The sequence below is a fragment of the Mastomys coucha genome, unplaced genomic scaffold (genome assembly GCF_008632895.1).
Source record: "Mastomys coucha isolate ucsf_1 unplaced genomic scaffold, UCSF_Mcou_1 pScaffold5, whole genome shotgun sequence".
Lineage (NCBI taxonomy): Eukaryota > Metazoa > Chordata > Mammalia > Rodentia > Muridae > Mastomys > Mastomys coucha.
Genome location: NW_022196911.1, coordinates 117,871,950 through 117,890,345, shown reverse-complemented (window position 1 = coordinate 117,890,345; position 18,396 = coordinate 117,871,950). Strand labels below are relative to the sequence as shown.

The 18,396-nt window shown below is 44.5% G+C and overlaps 1 protein-coding gene across 3 annotated transcripts in view; it reads right to left on the bottom strand.

Annotated features, from left to right (window-relative positions):
• Positions 1-289: 289 nt before the first annotated feature.
• The window catches only part of Foxk2 (forkhead box K2), a 48,626-nt gene continuing 30,519 nt past the window's right edge, over positions 290-18,396 (bottom strand). The window contains exons 5-10 of one of the 3 annotated variants that reach the window (XR_004113073.1): positions 13,506-13,699; positions 12,628-12,803; positions 11,171-11,467; positions 10,146-10,355; positions 1,859-3,406; positions 290-1,644 (exon numbers count right to left, since the gene is read on the bottom strand). Coding sequence is in view for 2 of the 3 variants with exons in the window: in XM_031350497.1 (XP_031206357.1) it covers positions 3,210-3,406; positions 10,146-10,355; positions 11,171-11,467; positions 12,628-12,803; positions 13,506-13,699 (1,074 nt within the window). In the remaining variant the exon portion in view is untranslated. Of the gene's footprint in view, positions 3,407-10,145; positions 10,356-11,170; positions 11,468-12,627; positions 12,804-13,505; positions 13,700-18,396 lie in introns of all 3 variants that reach the window. The other 2 variants (XM_031350497.1, XM_031350498.1) reach the window with 2 other exon arrangements.

The following is an 18,396-nucleotide window of genomic DNA, read 5'->3' as shown; positions in this document are numbered from 1 at the left end:
CACCTAGGAACCTCAACACCTGTATACCTTTTTATTATCCTTAGGTCAAGGGGCAAGCATGTGGGGTTGGGGGGCAGACAATCACAACTTAGAACACTTTAACAATGGAATGTCAGTAAGATGCCACACAGTTGGCAGTACAGCTGTAGCATCATGAAGACCCTGTGCCCTCAACTCTGAGGGAGCCTGTGCTGCTGCCCATCTGTGTTCCTGGTCCAGTCTCCCCAGCACAGGCAAGATAGATGTATCTGCTTATCAGAAGACAATGATACTCTGCATTCAATTAAAATTAATAAAAATATTTTATTGAATTTCAGGAACTTGGTACTTTTTAAAAATTCCAAATCTTTGCACACAGATCAGCACTCTGCTTACTCTGGAACCGCAGATGCCTGGACTTCACGATTGTCACTTCTCTCCTTGTATCACACAGCATAGAAAACCCAAGTCCTGATGCTCCCCAACCCCTTCTGAACTACTACAGCTACTCTGACCAGCCCCCCAGCAGAGGACAAGGAAGTGGGGTGGGGTATTTATGGAGACCAGCTGCTGTCTGTGAACACTTTCTACAGTGTGGGGAATAGCTATACAAAGTTATGCCACACACATTCTGGAATGCACCATACCCAGGACACAGGTGAACTTCCCTTTGTGTTCTGTGTGGTTCAAGCCAACACTGCTCAAGTTATCTAGTCCCTGAGGGAGCTCAGAAGTTTGGTAAAGTTCAGAGAGAGACTCCTTAAGCTTTCAACAGTGATGCCGCAGTGGACCTGGGAACTGCTGCAAGCTACTTGTGTCAGGATAGTATGTCCCCACATCAGACATCTGTTGAGGGCTAAAGCACATGAGCCCAGCTCTGGTGTGTGGAGGGGCTTCTGGGAACTCAGATGAACGTAAAACTTAAGTAGTGCCTTAAACACTGGAAAGAAAACCTGGGTTTAGTACTCAGTTAATCTACGATTCAGTTTCTGCCCTCTCCTTGGCAGCTTTACATTCCTATGTACCAAAGCAGCAGCAAGGCCGATACAGCAGCAAGGAGAAAAGATGAGTGTGTACCTACTGGCACACTTCACTCCCGTGAGGCTGAGAAGTGGCCTTAAAGGAAAAAAAAAAAAAATCCTCCTTCCATCTTTAAATTTTTTCTATGATCCCCAAAAGAAACTCCTGCAGACCTATAAGGTCTGTTTGGGGCTCAGAGGTAATGAGTCTGCAGACCTCACTCACACAGGAAACAAGTCCTGGTCAAGCTATACACACACCTCCAGATACACAGTATATCCAGTTGGTGGTACCTGAGCCCACCCTTGACTAGGGTGGCCTCTTGCCAGTGTACCATGTTAACTGTGGCCAATAGACTGGATGCACATGCTGGGCACAATATAAAAAGCACTTTAAAGTACTCTGCAAACTGCAAACCTTTTAGAAATAGACATTCCAAGGTTACCTGCAAACTGATGAAGGAGGCAGACTGCTGCTCTGAAGGGGCTCAAGTCCAAAGGCAGATTGCTATGGGCACACACATGTTCTCACTCACATGATGTCTCACCTTTATTGTTTAAGTGGCTGAGTTATATAAATCCAGCTTGTGTGCAGTAACTCCATGTCAACACGCATCATCTGCAGTAACATTGTGGCAGCTCCATACTGTGGGTGAAGCAATACTTAGAACAGACTTATCATATTTGGTCTTTATGTAAATAATGTTTTAAATTGCCTAAATATACCATTCTGAGCCATTTCATTCTACCAGGAAAATACAGGGTTTCCCCCCCTCTCTTAAAAAAAAAAATTAAATACCAAAATAACTACATTTAAATAAATAACGTTATGATGATGACATTAGGGAAAAAAAACTCACAATGAGGCTAACGCCCTCTGCCTGCTGCTCAGTTCAGTCCAGATGTTCTGGAAAGGTGAGCGGTGATCCTGAGTGTGGGCTGGGCTGCTGGCCTCCACCTCTCCTCATCCTTCCCTCTTAGTTTACTTACTATGTGACATAAGTCAGGATTAGTGTGGGACATCATTCTGAAAAGCCAGAGAAACCTCTTGAGAATCAGAAAATGGCCTGGATGCTTGCTCCTTGGCCACGGGGTCTCACTCCCAAGACCCCCAAGTTAACTGGCAACATCTCTCCACCAGCTCTTGCTACAAGTGTGCCATGCAGATAACCAGTCAGAAGCCAGAGCTGACCCCTACAATTCCCCAGGTTGTAGGAGAGATTTATGACCTTGGTCTGAAAAGGCGTGATAGAGGCCTGGGTCTGTTTCCCAAGGAGGGAGGAAGGGATCTGTTGCTTTAAGCATACACAATATGTAGGAGACTTGTTTTACTAGAGTGGGAAATTACGCCAAGGACAAAGTCTACATAAAGAAACAACAAAACCTGCAAGTTAGAGCAGGTACGTGCAGCCTGAAGGCTAGAAGGCTTCCAGGGTCTTTTGTCCCAATGCCCCCTGGCCTCATGGGTCCATGCAGCCTCAGCCCACCCACCCTCTACAATGGCACAAGGTAGGTCAAATTCATCAGGTAACTGCTGTAAACAGAAAGGGGCAGGTAGGTGTCCTAAGGGAGAGCCACCCAAACACAGGCAGGACAGACTAGAGCAAACCATCCCACGGGCTAAAATCAAACCACAGAAACAAACAGAGTGCCGCTCTTTCCCCCAAATGAATTTCAAATTTCCAGAGTAGAAATGGAGTGATATGAAATGTCAAAGACCCCATTATTTAGTAAAGAAAGGACATCCCCAGGTATTCTAATTCCACATGTGGACAACAAAATACTGTCTTGTCTCTCAGCCACAGCCGGCAGGTCCTATGAGGGCAGCAGGTGGCTGTGGCTCTGTCCCCTAAAGGAAAGCCAGCGAGATCCACTTGTAGCAGGTGCTGCATCCTCACAGGACACTCAGTCCTTTGGGACCTGGAGTTCTTGCTTGTAGTAAAAGCTGAGCCCACAGACGACAGCCCAGCGAGTGCTCTGTCGGAGACACCACCTCTGGAACCAGGGTTGCTGTTGTGGGTCTGGTTCAAGTGTAAGATGTCTTTAAATTAAGGAGTTTTAAGGCCACCTGGGTTCATGTTTTCAGTGCTGAGAGGTGAAGTCCAACCGCAGGGCCCTTTACCCACTGAGGATGTGCTCCCTGCTTCAGTGAGAGGCAGCATCTCCCTTTGGCACCACAAAGTTGACGTCTGAAGAAAAGGTCTCCCACAGCTAGTTCTGGATCGCCTTTTCTCTCACAGCTGCTGGTGGTGCATCTACGCTCAGGGCAATGACAATGCTCTCGCCATCTTCTGCTTTAACTCGCTTGAGCTCTGGCTGCTCTGCCTGGTCACCGTTCTGGCGCTTTGTGGGCAGGGATGCCGATGCTGATGCATGGGTGGCCAACATATGGAGAGGACTTGCCACTGCTGAAGGGACACAGTGAATCAGAACCCCACACTACTGCATAAACCCCTGACCACAAAGTCCACCCTGGCACTCCAAATCCTCTGAGTATTATACAGAACCCCAGGGCCAAAGCTAGAGGCTCCTGGGCAGAAGAAAAGCTTCAGCAGGTCAATTCCCATCAGTCAGGAAAACCTCTGTAGAGTCTACAAAAAGGAAACTACTTGAGAGTCCAGAACTGCCAAGGCAAGGAGGCTTCTGTTCACCTGGAGGACAAAGAACTGTACCCTCCACGTAAGGAGTAAGAGAGATCGCCGTTTCTCAACTGTTCAAGACATTATCTAAAGCTATGTCTACAAAGAAGACATGCTAACACTAGGAACTCACCACCAAACCTGACAACTTGAGTTCTCTACTCAGAACATACATGGTGGAAGGAGGAAACTGACCCACAAATTACTCTCTGACCTTCATGTGCATGCCCCCCCATGCAATAAATGTTGGGGGGGGGGGATCTAGAAGATAGATGCCAACATTTTACCTACCCCTTTCCTTTTCTTTTCTTTTCTTTTTTTGATAGAGTCTCACTATGTGGCTTTGGAACTCAGAGGCCCACTTCCCTTGCCTCTAGAGTGCCAGAATTAAAAGGGTGCAATAGCACACCCAGCTGAGACCATTCTAAAAGGTAAACTTCCATCTAAGGCAGTGCGCAGTTTTGCATGCCAACTTGTCTGAGGGAACCACAATGATCCTGAGGGTTTCTGTCAAAGCTATTGTTTACTTAAGATAAACAAACACTGAGCAAAGCAAATTACCTGCCACCCTAGATAGGCCTCACCGCATTAACTGAGGAACAAAACTGAGTACTCTCAGTGAAGAAGAGTCCTGTTTTCACTTAGAGCCCCCTACTGCAGCAATCCTCTCCTGTCCAGATCTGTCTTTATTGGCCTCACACCTAAATGACTACTTTAGGTCTATTTTTCTCAAGTTGTCATCCTCCTGCATACATTACCAGCATATGCCACCACAACCCTCAAGGTCTCTTTTCTCCTAACTGCATATACTTATGTATGTTTAGCTCTGCTGGTTGTTTCTCTAGATAGCTCCAAATTACAGGTGCCAATGGGAGGTTGCTACTGTTCTTTCAAACTTAAGCTATCCTTGTCTCAGGTGAGATATGTAAGTCATCCTGTCACCAGGGAAACAAGGAGTGAGATGAACAACCCAGAAAAAACACACTGTGCTTCACACCAGCTCACTGCCTACCAAGGGAACAAACCCCTGACCCCAGCCCTAAGTAGACAAAGCCCCTTCAAGTTGCCAAACTCTTTAGAGCAGAACCCTATAGTGCCACAGGCACCAGTAAACATGATCTCAGCATGAACACACCCACGAAGGAAGAAGACCCTGTTCCTGTCCCACACTTAGCCTGACTGTCTTTATTACCTTTTTAAGTCTGGGGAATAGAACCCAGGGTCCTGTGCATGCTAGGCAAGCTCTGTCCCACCCCTATCTCACGGGGTCTTGGGAAGGGCATATCCAACCATCAGTGACAGTCATGTTATCAAGCAGCTATGGAGAAGGCACTAGCTCCCCTTCTCAGCTCTTCCCAATGTGGCTGATGCTGAGCATTGCCAGCTGCTTAATCATTCCTAAAGTGTGTAGGACACAGTGCTCAGAGACTGGGCAAGTGACCTAGGCATCCTCAGGCCCAGGCTATCTCCAGCCTGTCTTAAAACTCAAATCTCAACTCCACAGCCTCATGCCAGAGGTGTTCTTCCTCAGCTCCTGTTTGTGTACTTCTGCTACAAATGGCTCTCACACAGGTCCTGCCCTGCCCACTCCCTGCAATGCGATAAAAAAGAGAACATGAATCCAACATAAGAAGGAGATCCTCCCTACCCAAGCCAAGTCTATGAAGCTAGGAACACTGTGCAGAGAGGAAGAGCTGCTGTGGTGGTCTGTACTGTACTCCTACCCCCTGCCCAAGTTTGTAGACAGACAGGAGACTATAGAAATTTAATTAGAAAAAAATATATACCCTCAAATACATGTATCTAGGAACTATCAGTAGAATACCAACTCAAGATACAATGTCACTGGTGTGGCTTCAGCATGAAGACTGTTCTCACAGTAGATCAGAGCCATTATGAGAAACTGCATGCATTATAAAATAATCAGCAACCCTGCCTTCTGTCACACAAGAGCAGGAAGGTCTTCAACAGCAGGAAGGTCCTTGGTATTAGCCAGGCCAACAGCCTTAAGAGACAGTAACTTTTTCACTAACTATGACTTATATTTTTATAAGTTACAGTAACACTAGGAGACCATGAGAGGGGCCGGATGGGGAGTCAGTCAGTTCTCTAACTCACAAGGGTTAAGTTATAATTAGTAATTTTGAGAACCATGACAGACTAATGATGTATTCTTCAACCCAGCCATAGAGCAGCAGGGTTAACAAGTACATTCTAGAGGAGGGACAGAGCACACAGGCTGGACAATAGGTAGCTAGATAGCTAGAAACTCAGGCAGCTGAGCTCTAGTATACATTAATATCAGGTGTCAGCCATCTGGGCCAACCTTTATAGGGCGACCCTCATGGAAACATCTACTGCACTCTGAAAATAATCCCTCTGTTTCAGGGACAAGAAAGCAGCATGGTGGGCAGGAGTGTGGGCTCCACATAGTCTTGGAGCGCAGGGAGCTCTAGTTCTTCATCTTAAAATGCTCATAAACACTGGCCTTAGAGCATATATCTTTAATCCTAGCACTCAGGAACCAGAAAGAGTTCAAACTCAGCTGGTCTATGTAGCGAGTTCTAGGACAGCCAGGGCTACACAGACCCTGTCTCAAAAAATTTAAAAAGAAGTTGCATGACGATATAGCTCAGTGATACAGTTCTTGCCTGGCATGTGCAAGGTTACTGGTTCAATCCCCAGTACCATCAAACAAACAAACAAACAAACTAACTAACTAACTAACTAACTAACTAACTAACTAACTAACTAACTAACTAACTAAAGCTTAATTCCTAAAGTTGGTGAGATGGCACTGGCTGCTGATCCAAAAGACTGCAGTTCAGTTCCTAGCACCCAAATGGCAGCCCATAACCATCTGTAATTCAGGCAAGTGACACACAGATGTACATGCAGGCAAACACCTATACACAAAGAATAAGATGGTCATCAATACATAGTGCCAGCATGCTCAGCTATGTGTCCAGTCCTGGGTTCAATCCTTAATACTATTTTATTGAGACTAGGAGAGACTGGCTTAGGATTCTGTGATGTATCTGCTTCTGGCTCCCAAATACTGGGATTAAGGTACATGCCACCATTCTTTACAATTCTTTAAAAGACATTTACTGTTTACTGTCTATATATTAATTATACTTATAATCACATAATTATATATCATTTATGTACCATGGTATAATGTGTACAGCTCAGAATTTGTAGGAATAAGTTTTCTCTTTTTACGAATTCTAGAAATTGAACCCAGGTACTCAGGTTTGGTGCCAAGTACCTTTCTATGACAGACCACCCCAAGGACCTAATCCACAGTACTGCTAAAAGAATGACAGATATAGACAGACACTGAGAGGAAGAAAGAGGGAGCAAGGGAAAGAGAAAAAGAGGAAGGGAGAAAGGCCATGAACTGAGAAAAGGCAAAAGGGTCCTGAGGTACTGAGTAGGTCCATCCATGCACAGGCTGTGCAGAATTGACCTTAAGTATGCGCCCCGTGAAGAGGCGGGCTGAGAACCTCACCTATCTCCTAAGGCATCAGGCACTGAGGAGTCCTGACACAGCTACAATGGGAAGGAAGTGCTGGACCTTGGGCAGGAGATTCTGCTACTAGGAGGGCACACTGGGTTTTTCAATACAAAAACTTGAATTAGGTGGGCAGGGGCACAAATGTAGGTGGGTGTACATGCACATGTTTGTGGGTAGATGCACATGCACGTGTGTGTGGGCCATCACTGGATGTCTTCCCTTATCTCTTCTCCACTTTAATTTTGAGAAAAGGTCTCTCACTTAGCCTGGAGCTTCTATAGCTAGGCATGATGCGACATACTATAGTTGTGATTTACCTAAGAGGCTGAGATTAAATTCCTGGAAATGCCAGGCAGATATTCAGTCACAGACCCACACCCCAGCCATAAAACTCTTTTAAAGAAGCATCAGCTCCAATGATCTCCAGCTCTGAGTTACAGGCGAGCTACAATCAGACTCTTTAAGGCAAGACGGTTGGATATGCCCTTCCCAGACTATAACGTGTTTTCCCAAGATGTCGTAGAGTAGGGATGTAACAGAGCTTGCCTAGCATGCACAGGACCCTGGGTTCTATCCCCCAGGTCCACTTTCAGAGGACCCACGTCTGGTTCCCATCACTCATGTCAGCTCATAAGCACACCTAACTCCAGTTTCAAGAGTTAATCTTTAAAAATAACAAGAACAGCAACAAATGTGTGCTCCATAAGGCAGGTTTAATGAGGATGCCTGGGCTCTTCCACTAGTTTCCATTTGCTTATTAACTGTGTGCATAAGCCACAGTTCTCCTTCCCTGAGATTTTTCCATGGATGGAGCTCCAAAGAAAGCTTTTACTTCAAAACAGTAAGTACCAAGAGCAGCATTCTCTGCTTCCAGTTTCCTCAATCTCTAACAATTCACAAGCCAAAAACCCCCACAGTTAAAACACCTCTATGCAGCAAAGCCTTATAAACTTTGAGGGTGCTTAAGTAGTAGCCATTCCAGTACTCAAAGCTCAAGCTGTTCCTGGGCTATACTGGCCATCTACAAAAGGTTGAGAATAGCACTTCTTTCTGCCATGTGTCTTCTGACATACATCTTCTTACACCCTGGCTCACAACACTGAACATGGAAGTTCCCCTTGACAAAATGGCAACAGTACAAGGTTTCTGAATAGGCAATGACTCCCTCCACCCAAAAACAAAAACAAAACAAAACAAAAACCTCAAACCCATAATGAATCTGAGGCTTAGCAGCCTGGAATTTAAACACACCAACACTTTGCATTGCGTATGCCATATGCCATGTAATGTCAGCGGAGGCTTTGGGAGACATCCTGGCTCAGACTTGAATCTTTATTAAGAGATGCAATGTTTAATGTATACACAAAATTTTCTACTGGCAAAGTGATGCTGTCCTTTAACTATGGGGGAAAGGAAAATACTGTTCTACCATTTATTCCCCAGCACGTAAATATCACATCAGTCTATCTTTGCATTGCACTGCTGAAATGTTAAAAAACTGTTTCAGCTGCTGTTTTCATTTAAAAATTCACTCAGTAAAATGTGTACTAGGATTAGAACAGACAACAATTACATGCTCTTCTGCTATTCTGTGCTATGAGAAATGGTGCCTCCTCAGCACCGGCAACTGTAAAATCTGACCACAAGGTTCATGAGATGACTGAGCAGGTAAAGGCACTTGCTGCCACTAGAGGTCAATTCCAGAAACCTACATAAAGGTGGAAAAGGGGAACAGAGTCCAGAGTTGTCCTGACCTTCACATGTGTGCACTGACTGGTACACGTACTGCACCACATGCAGTTTTATAATTTTTAAAAAATTTTTATTTATGTGCATGCTTGTAAATCTACATGTGCATGTGAAAACTCGTGTATGTGGGTGCCTGCAGAGGCCAGAAGATGCTGTCAGATCCTTGGAGCTAGAGTTACGGGTGGTTGTGAGTGATGTGAATACTCGGAACTGAACTCATGACCTCTAGAAGAGCAAGTGCTCTTCACTCAACAATCTCTTTAGCCCTAGTTTTTTTTAAAAAAAGAACATACCAACTCTGAAAAATGTAACACTATTCTAAGTCCCTCAGTATCAAATATTAAGGCAAGATTTAATTCTTTATGTAAATAACTAAACACATAGATCTTATTAGCATGCAGTTGATTGTGTCTTTATGGGCCAGCATAAAGTGGCTCAGCAGGTACAGGTGCTTGCTGTCTATCTGTAACAACCTGAGTTTGACTCGGAGAACCCACATAAAGGAGGAAGGAGAAAACCAACTCAACATTCTCTGACCTTCACATTCACAGTTTTATTCCCATTGGCTTAGGAAGAGAAGGCTGTGCACCAGTGTTTATCTCTTTCTGCTTGCCACCAACGGGCACACTGTGGCCAGCTACCTCGAGCTCCATGATGCATTATATCCTTAAACTCTGAGCCACAACAAGTCCTTCCTACATGAAACTGCTTCCTGTTAGGTATTGTGTCACTGAGACAAAGAAGGTACTATTTGCATACCTATATATCTGGTGTGCTGTAAACATTTCTGGGGGAGAGACAGGAAAAATAGTTCAATGGTTAAGAACACTGGCTGCTCTTACAGAAGAACCATGTTCAATCCCCAGCACCCACAAAGTAGCTGCCTGCAACTCTAGTCCAGGGGGATCTGATACCCTCTTCTGCCTTACATGGGCACTGGATGCATGTGGTGTACAGATGTACATAGAGGCAAAATACCCATATAAATGAATGGATGAGTGAATGAATGAATGAATGAAGACAGAAGCTATGGGGCTGTGGCAGAAACATTTTAGGCCCTCCTCTAGTAGGATCCCCGAGGCCAACTCCCCCAGCTCCACTGCACTGCCCAGGGCTTCAAAACTGCCAAGTCAGGACAGACAAACATGGAAGTCCCTTCTATGAGTGAAAAGTCTATACTCCCAGTCGAAGCCCCAGCGTGCCAGTGAGGGACATCAGGAATGCATGAATGCTGCTTACCATTGTTCACCTGGCTGTGCACTGCTGTAGGCATTGGTACCACATGAGTTCCGTTTTGCGTTACAGTTTTTATTGGAAGCTGGTGTTGACCTAAAGGCGCCTGCTGCACTATGGTCACTGTCTGAACAGGGGTGCCCTGTGATGTCTGGATGATTCGGCTAGCAGCGCCTAGTGTGGCTGGGCTAATTGCAGGGACAGGTTCTACTTTCACTGAAATCAAAAGAAAAGGGAGAGAGATGATATACTGTTGGAAAGCTGAGGTTTAGCAGTTTTACAAACAAGTAAGGATGGCACAAACCTAATCCCAACATGAGTATCCCACAACCTCCACTGCAGCTACTGTCAAGCTTAAGACAAGATCACACAATAAGGCCAATCTTGAAACTGTGTACCTAAAACCCAGGGGGGAAACCGGGGGACGGGGAAGGAAAGCAAAAGGGCTGGGGGGAGGGGGGATGGGGGAACAGATAGGGACAGATATAGCTCAGTAGAGTACAAGAGCACTGGCCTGGCATTTATAAAGCCCTGGGTTTGACACATAGTATTGCAAAAAAAAAATGTTAAAAACCAAGTAACGGACTAGAGAGATGTCTCAATGGTGAAAAGAACATATTCCTCTCACAGTGGACCTGGCTTGATTCCCAGCACCCATGTTGGTCAATAACTCTAGTTCCAAGAGAATCCACCACTTATAACCTCCAAGGGCATCTGGACTCATGTGTGTGCATGCGCGCACACACACACACACACACACACACACACACACACACACAAAATTGAAAAACAAAAGGAAAAATCTTTAAAACCAAGTAGCACTGGGTTAGGGGTGTAGCCTGGTGATACAGGGTTTCTCTAGGATGTATATGAAGCCAGGCTCAATTCCCAGCACTGCTAACCCCTAAAAGGCAGCAAAGAAACAAGAACCCAAACCCCAGGACACATGAAAATGGGCAGAACAAATGATCCCATGGGTCTTGGGTGAATCAGGAATGAGAAACTAATAGGAAATTTTTTTTCTTGCTTACCTCTGACTTCTCTGTGGTCGCCATTCTCTTGTGGTTCAGCCTTAGGAGGAGCCAGCACCGCAGCCTGAGTGACCACAGCTTGTCCAGCAACTGTGTATGTGTTTGCTGGGGCCAGTCCAGCCACACTGGTGACTGACACTGCTGGTATCTGATGGACAACATGTACCGTCTGCACAACAGGTGGTTGAGAGGTGGGTGTGGTCACTGGGGTTGCAACAGTGTAGGTGACAGGTTTAATGGCCGGGGGTAGCTGCCTCTGGACAGTAATTAAGACGGGCTGACTAGAGAGAGGTGACCCTGTTGGGAGACAACATGAGCAGTATTAAGCTTGCAAGGCCCCTTGATTTCACAGTTCCCACACTAAGCTCTTATTAACACAAACACTAGACTTTAAAATACAGAACACTACAAAGGAGAGACATGTAATATCGTCTTATTAAATTTTTTTCAAGATTTATTTTTGTTTTTCTGCTTACGTGTTTTGGTTGCTTTTGTGTCAATGCACCATATGTGTGCCTTGTACCCACAGAAGTTTGAAGGTGGCATTGAATCCTCAAGAACCAAAGCACAATGTGGTACTAGAACCTGAACCCAGGACCACTGCAAGAGCAGGGAGTGCTCTTAACTACTGAGCATCTCTTCTGCTCAGAATGTACTGTCTTAAAAGGGACATTTAGTTTCCATATCTAACTACTAAAAACTGCAAACTCTTGTTTTGTTCTGATTTCTGACAATACCTTTTTCTATGGTTCCTCCTCCAGAAATCTGAGGGCCTAAAGGCATGCCATCTGCACCCAGAATCAACACTTTCATTCTGGTAGGGCAGAGGCACAAAACTCAAAAACAGACACAGGCAATCAGAGCCACTGCCCTCTGGCCTTCAGCATGTGGACATCAGCAGCTGGAGACAGGTGGCCAGGAGGGTCTCTCTGGGTCATCAAGCCTAGCGGTCAAATGCCCATCTTCTAACTTTACCAAGGCACACATTTTATTCCATATTGTGGCTTTGCAACTAAACTGGAAATATTCATCTACTTGCTAAATGGATACATTTTTGTTCCCATCAGTGCCTAGTTTACCTAACTTCTTTTTGGTGGGGAAAGGGCTTTTTTTTTTTTAATTTAAAGGAAACAGTTGAGAAATACTGATTCTTTTTAGTTTTACTATATATGCCAGGATGACATTAAACTCACAACAGTCCTTGCCTCAGCTTCTTAGGTAATAGTATGGTCACACACTACCACACCTGCATGCTGATTTAAAAAAGAAAAGGAAAAAAAATCCCAGTGCCACCGGTTTTTCCAAAACCTTCCTTCCACACAACACTTAGGTACTTATACAAAGTGTCGAGCACCAGATACAAAAGCTTCCTGGGGGCTCTACTGCTACTTCAGTGCCAAGCAGGCATCTTTGCCCCACTCCCTGCCCCTTTGCCACCTCTTCTCCTGTGGTCTCACCTGGTGCACTCTGTGCAAACCTCGCCTCCTGGATGACAGCAAGCTTGGGCTGTGAGGCGCCAGGCTCAGGCTCCAAGGGGGCTGGGGAGCCCTCCCTCGACAGGCTCTCGGGGGTCTGGGCGCCACTGGAGTGAGCAGACAGCACTCCGGCATGGTTGGGAGAAGCTGGGGCACTCCTGGGTCACCAAAAGAAGACAGGGGGATTTTTACAGTGATGCCCTAAAAAGGATGTGTCCGTTTAATCTTTATAAAGGGAAGCCTCTGTCTCCTCCAACTGAGTACAGGTCTGTGTGGCTGACTTTCTCTGTACTCACATACAGACTGAGCTGGAGACGTGAGGCTCAATGGGCAGTACCAGTGCTATGCCAATGCATGCCACAGGTTGCTCAGCTCCATGAGAAGTGTGCTACTCTCAGAGCAGTTTCTATGCAACTGGTAAGCCGAAATAGGCGGTGAGCAAATGTGGGGCCTTAAGGCTTCTAGTAACCTCATTTCTTTTAGGTTAAAAATATTCTTAATGAATGTGAAATATCTGGTTCTAAAATCAGGCAAATGAGAAATCTTGAGTTTACAAAACTGGAAGTCACTTTAAAGAACTGATCATATACGAAAAGAAATGAAAACTACCACGTGGCTCCATGACCTTGTCTACTGGAGTCTAATTCCTCTAAGATATGCATTAAGTTCAAAGAAACAGCAAGCAGTACAGGTGGAACACAAGGCAATAGGAAACAGAAACACAACCAACCTTTGCCCAGTTCCCCACCCCAAGACCAGTTCGGGCATCCGCAGATCTTCTTTTTTGGAAGGAATCTCTGCCAACATGCTGAGGTGGTATTATTGACAGTGAGTGCAGGCTCTGGTTCCTGTGTCCTTACCTAGAGGAGAGAGGTCCCAGGGGGGTTCTAAAGCAAGGCACGCCCCTAGGCCGTCTTTTCCTAAAAGCCTGCTCTACCAGCTTGCTCTCGGAGGCAGGGTCTATCCTCCAGAAGGAGCCTTTGCCTGGTTCTTCCTGGGAACGTGGCACTTTGATGAAATAACGGTTCAGAGAGAGATTGTGGCGAATTGAATTCTATGAAACATAAAAAAATACGTAGAATTCACTTTGTTGAGAAATGAAGATGTGCCCAAGCCTTAGTGTCCTGTAAAGCAGAAACCTAGGTGCTCAACTGCAGGTACAACAGTGAGGCCTCAATACCCATCTCTCCCTGGTGATGAGCTCAGAGTGAGACTGCTCTGGGGTGAAGCCTATGTGGCAGCAACTCAGTGAATCTTGGGTGGGGAGGAGGAACCTGGGCATGAAAAGGGTTAAGGCTCTGCCATGTCCCATTTCTTCCTTTCAACGTAGGAAACAGGCCTGTCACTACCACCTTGGCTTTGGTCAGACAGGAGTCAAGACTATATTGCCAACTCTTTCTGTTTGGAGACAAACAGCTGATGCAAGCTACCTCTTTAAAATGTTTGTTACTTTGTGTTTTTGATGAAAGAATCTGTCACACCATTTAAAGAACATCAGTATAGCATCAAGTATTTATTTAGCAATTCAGCAAAGACCAGGAGTTATAAGTGACTCCACCTTCCAGTCCAGTACTTGGCTCTGTATTTCCCAAGTACATCTATGTGATTATTTGATCTTCATCAATAATTCCATTAGGGAGAGAGACAAAAATCAACTCCTAAGCCATCATTCTTCTTAAAAAAGTTTAGCTTCAGGTTTTCCAAAGGTCTGAGACAGTGCCTGACTTGTGACCACCTGATGACTTGTGGCCACAACACTGAAGTACACACAGGACAAAAGTCATAAATTAACAGCTACTATCTCATATTCTTAGATCTTTGTATACATTTAAAAATCAAAGTTTCAAAATGGTAATAGCTTAAAATCTGGGGATATCCAAAAAGCTGCCGTTTTTTTCTATTTCCCATTAATATTCTAATAAAACTAGCCATGGCCTGAAGTTCTAACTTGTCACAGGCAGCTAAGAAATCTAACACATGCTCAGTATTCCTTTAGTCATTCCCAGAGACTGTTCCAGAATCAAATAGTCACAGGTAGGAAGCAAGGCCTCTGACTGGCCCTGAGGCAGGGTGAAGGGCCTGGCTGGGTCTGACTTGCTGAGATTTAGAATACTTGAATAAACCAACATATATTGCTTCGATGTTTTGTTATCAGGAATTGCTGACAACCAACCTTTCTTCCAATTCCAGAAAACCAAAGGGGGCTGTTCTTGGTGCCCATCAAACATAGAAGGCAAACCTTCACCAGCTGCATTCAGACCTTTCAGGTTTGGAGGAGAGGCAGAGTCAAAGGCTGTATGTTAAGAGAAGCAACCCAAACAAAGATAACACAGGCTCAGCATTCCTAACTAAAAAACCCAAATCCAAAACTTTTAGGAAACATGGTGCTCCCAGCAGCAAACCCCCACTTGTCCTCATGTGCCTGCCACATTGCCATCAAGCACTGGTACACTAGAAATGTGACAGAAAGCTACCTTCTGACTGTGTACAGGAAAGAAAAAAAAAATCAGTGACTATCATGTTTAAACTGGTTCTTTCCCCCAGGGTATCCTGCTATAAACAGGCAAATATTCCAAAATCTCAATCATTCAGATAAAAGTCAGTCTACTCAAAAACACCACCTAAGAAGGGAAATCTTTGTGACTCCTGTGGTTAAGCTGTTCCCTTTCCTGAAGACTCCTGTCAGCTCAGAGCACAAAGCCACAGTGTAAGACATTCATAGATCTCCACTACCCTAGCTCATGGAAACAACTTAGTTTGCCCGTTATTAGCACAGTGGGAATGTGGAAGCAGTAACTAGGCTTTCTGTCCAGCAGGAACCTGAAGGCTGTTCCTCTCCCTTCGTGCCGAGGACACTCATGCAGCGCTTGGGTCAGGGAACTGCTACTTTTAGTTCTGAGTATATTAACAGCCCCCACCTAGTCTGGGTCCCTTTCCAGGGAATCTGCACACAGTATGAGGTCAAATCCATAAATGGGCACCTGTAATATCTTATCCAATACTCCACAAATAGAGGTTTCGAAACAACATGATTCTTAGTCCAGATACAAAGAGAAAAGCACCCATTTTTCATTATTATTTTAGGCCTACATACTATGGTCAAGACAAAGATAAATGTGCCTTCAATCTGCTCTTACAAATGAATGTAATCTTAAGAATAATTCTTTGTCTTTCTTCAAAGACAAAAGAGGGGTGCTGTTCTTCAATGCTAATGATAAAAAACATCTAAAACACCCAAGCTCAGCTCCAAGCCTTGCTAGGACACTGCCATCCCAGCTTTAGTTCCCATGGCTCAGTGCACTGTCACTTACTCTAGTCCCTTCCCAGGATGACAGCCCAGCCTTTCCTTCTTTCTTACAGGTACAACAAACACCCCACTCCTGGCTAATAAAGCTATCAAGAATCATCAGGAGCTCTGGAAGCAGGCATGAGAGTACATCTGTAACCCTAGTTATTCAAGAGTCTGAGGCAGGAGTATCTCAAGTTTGAGGCCAGTCTAGGGAGACTTGCTAGATAGGGAGTGAAATGGGGAGGAGCTATAACAGAAAATATAAACCTAAAAATCAAGTATTCCATCTTTCTATACAATCTAACTGTCCCATTTTGTGGTAGAATTTCCTCTGCAAATTACAAAACAGCTGTTCAACACAGAGAGACCCTATAATATCCTAAAAGTTAGACCCAGAGGCAGTCTTCCAGACGCAAGGCATTTGAAATGAGAAGGGAGAACACTGCTATCCTCCAAACAAACTGCTAGAGATCAGGACTCAGGTGGAAACCCACCTCTGTGCATGTGTGCCTATGTGTGTGTGTGTGTGTAGGCCAGAAAACAACCTCAGGAGCCAAACACACTGGGATATTTTGATACAGGGTCTCCAACAGGCTTAAAGTTTGCCATATAGGCCAGTAAGTCCAAAGGAGAGGTCCACATTCACCTCCCCAGCACCTGACATTTTTTACATGAATTCTGAAAATGGAACTCAGGTCCTCCTGCAAACATTGTTCTTCTTCTTCTTCTTCTTTTTTTTTTTTTAACCAAATGATTTTTTTTTTTAACCAAACGATCTATTTCTTTAGCTCTGGAAATCCAACTTTCTTAAATGAGCTGTTCTGTTAAGAAGTCTTCCACCTGATCCAGAGAAAAGTCAGAATAAATAAGGTCTGACATGTAGATTTAAGAGATACTTTTAGAAAAGCAGCTGAGCTCTCATGGTAGTGCAAGATCAAATGGATGTCAACATCCCAAAGCCAAGGACAGGAACAAATTAGAAGTGCAAACCCATCAAGCCAGACACTGGTGGTGCACACCTTTAATCCCAGCACTTGGGAGGCAGGGGCAGGTGGATCAGAGTTCAAAGCCAACCTGGTCTACAGAGCAAGTTCCAAGACAGCCAGGGCTGTTACACAGAGAGACCCTGTAGAGTTGGTGGGTAGGCGTGCATGTCTATGAATTAAAACAGATTCCAGACAGTTGGTCTCTCTCACACTAAATTATCTGGAGCCAGTAGGAATAAACATTCCACTCAGGTGAGAGACAGTCATCTTTATGAACCTTGATCTGTACAGAGAAGAACATGTCTGAGTAAAAACAAGAGTTAACAGAATTCTTTAGCAAGAAAACCTCATGCGCTCAGGATCCCTCAGGGCAGTGTACACCAGCACGCAGACACACAACCACACAGCTTGAGTCTTACTCAAGCTTTCAAAACTACCTCATTTCAAAGCCCCTGGGAACTGGTATTTCAAATCATCAGCAGTTTGAACACTAAAAAACAAAACAGAACAAAACACCCTTAGTCCTCACATGCTCAAAATGTGTTCCATGGTATCCCATACTCTTTGGGGCCTTTAAAAGTCATCAGTGTTTTAAGCACAAACTTCATTCTGTGGAGAGCAGGAAAGTGCTGAGGATCAAACCTAGAACATGCTGGGCAACATCTCTAGCTCACAGCCTATTTCCACAGATTAAAACATAGTCAACATGGCTGGAATTCAATATGTAGTATGTTAAGGCCCTTGACACAGAACGGACTATGGCAATGCTCTCCAAATGCAGGATATTCCTGGGGATTATTAAGCAGGTTGTACTTGCCAGGAAGGGAAGGTGGGAAGACGAAGGTCTTACTTTTCACCTTCTATGACTAAAGACTCTTTAAGGGTCAATGGCAAGGATCCAGTTTTAACACATTCCTACATCTGCCGGTAAAAGGGGCTTTAGAGCAGGGCATGGTAGCACACACTGGTAGCTAACCCCAGCACTCAGGAGAAACAGACAGATCTCTGTGAGTTCAAGGCCAGCTTGATTGACATAGAGTGTTCCAGAGCATAATAATTTTTTGGTTTGTTTTTTGTTTTTTTAAACAGGGTTTCTTTGTGTAACAGAGCCCTGGCTGTCCTAGAACTCACTTGGTAGACCAGACTCAGAGCTTCTGCCTCCCAACTACTGGTATTAAATACTAATACTACTGGTATTAAAGGCATGAGCCATCACTGCCCAGCAAGCAGAATAATTTGTAAAAAGTATAAAATGTTTAAAAAGTATAAAAGGTATATAAAAATTCATTTTTAAATGTTTTTCCTTTCAATAAGCAGAAAAATTAACCCCACATATCCACACTATAATCTCAACTGGACATTTTTAGAAATGATCGTTATTCCTCAAATCAAAGCATCAAAGTAACACTGCTGTCATTATTGGTTATTTTATGAATTAAAAAAATAATCACCCTGTCTTGAAAAACCAAAAAAAAA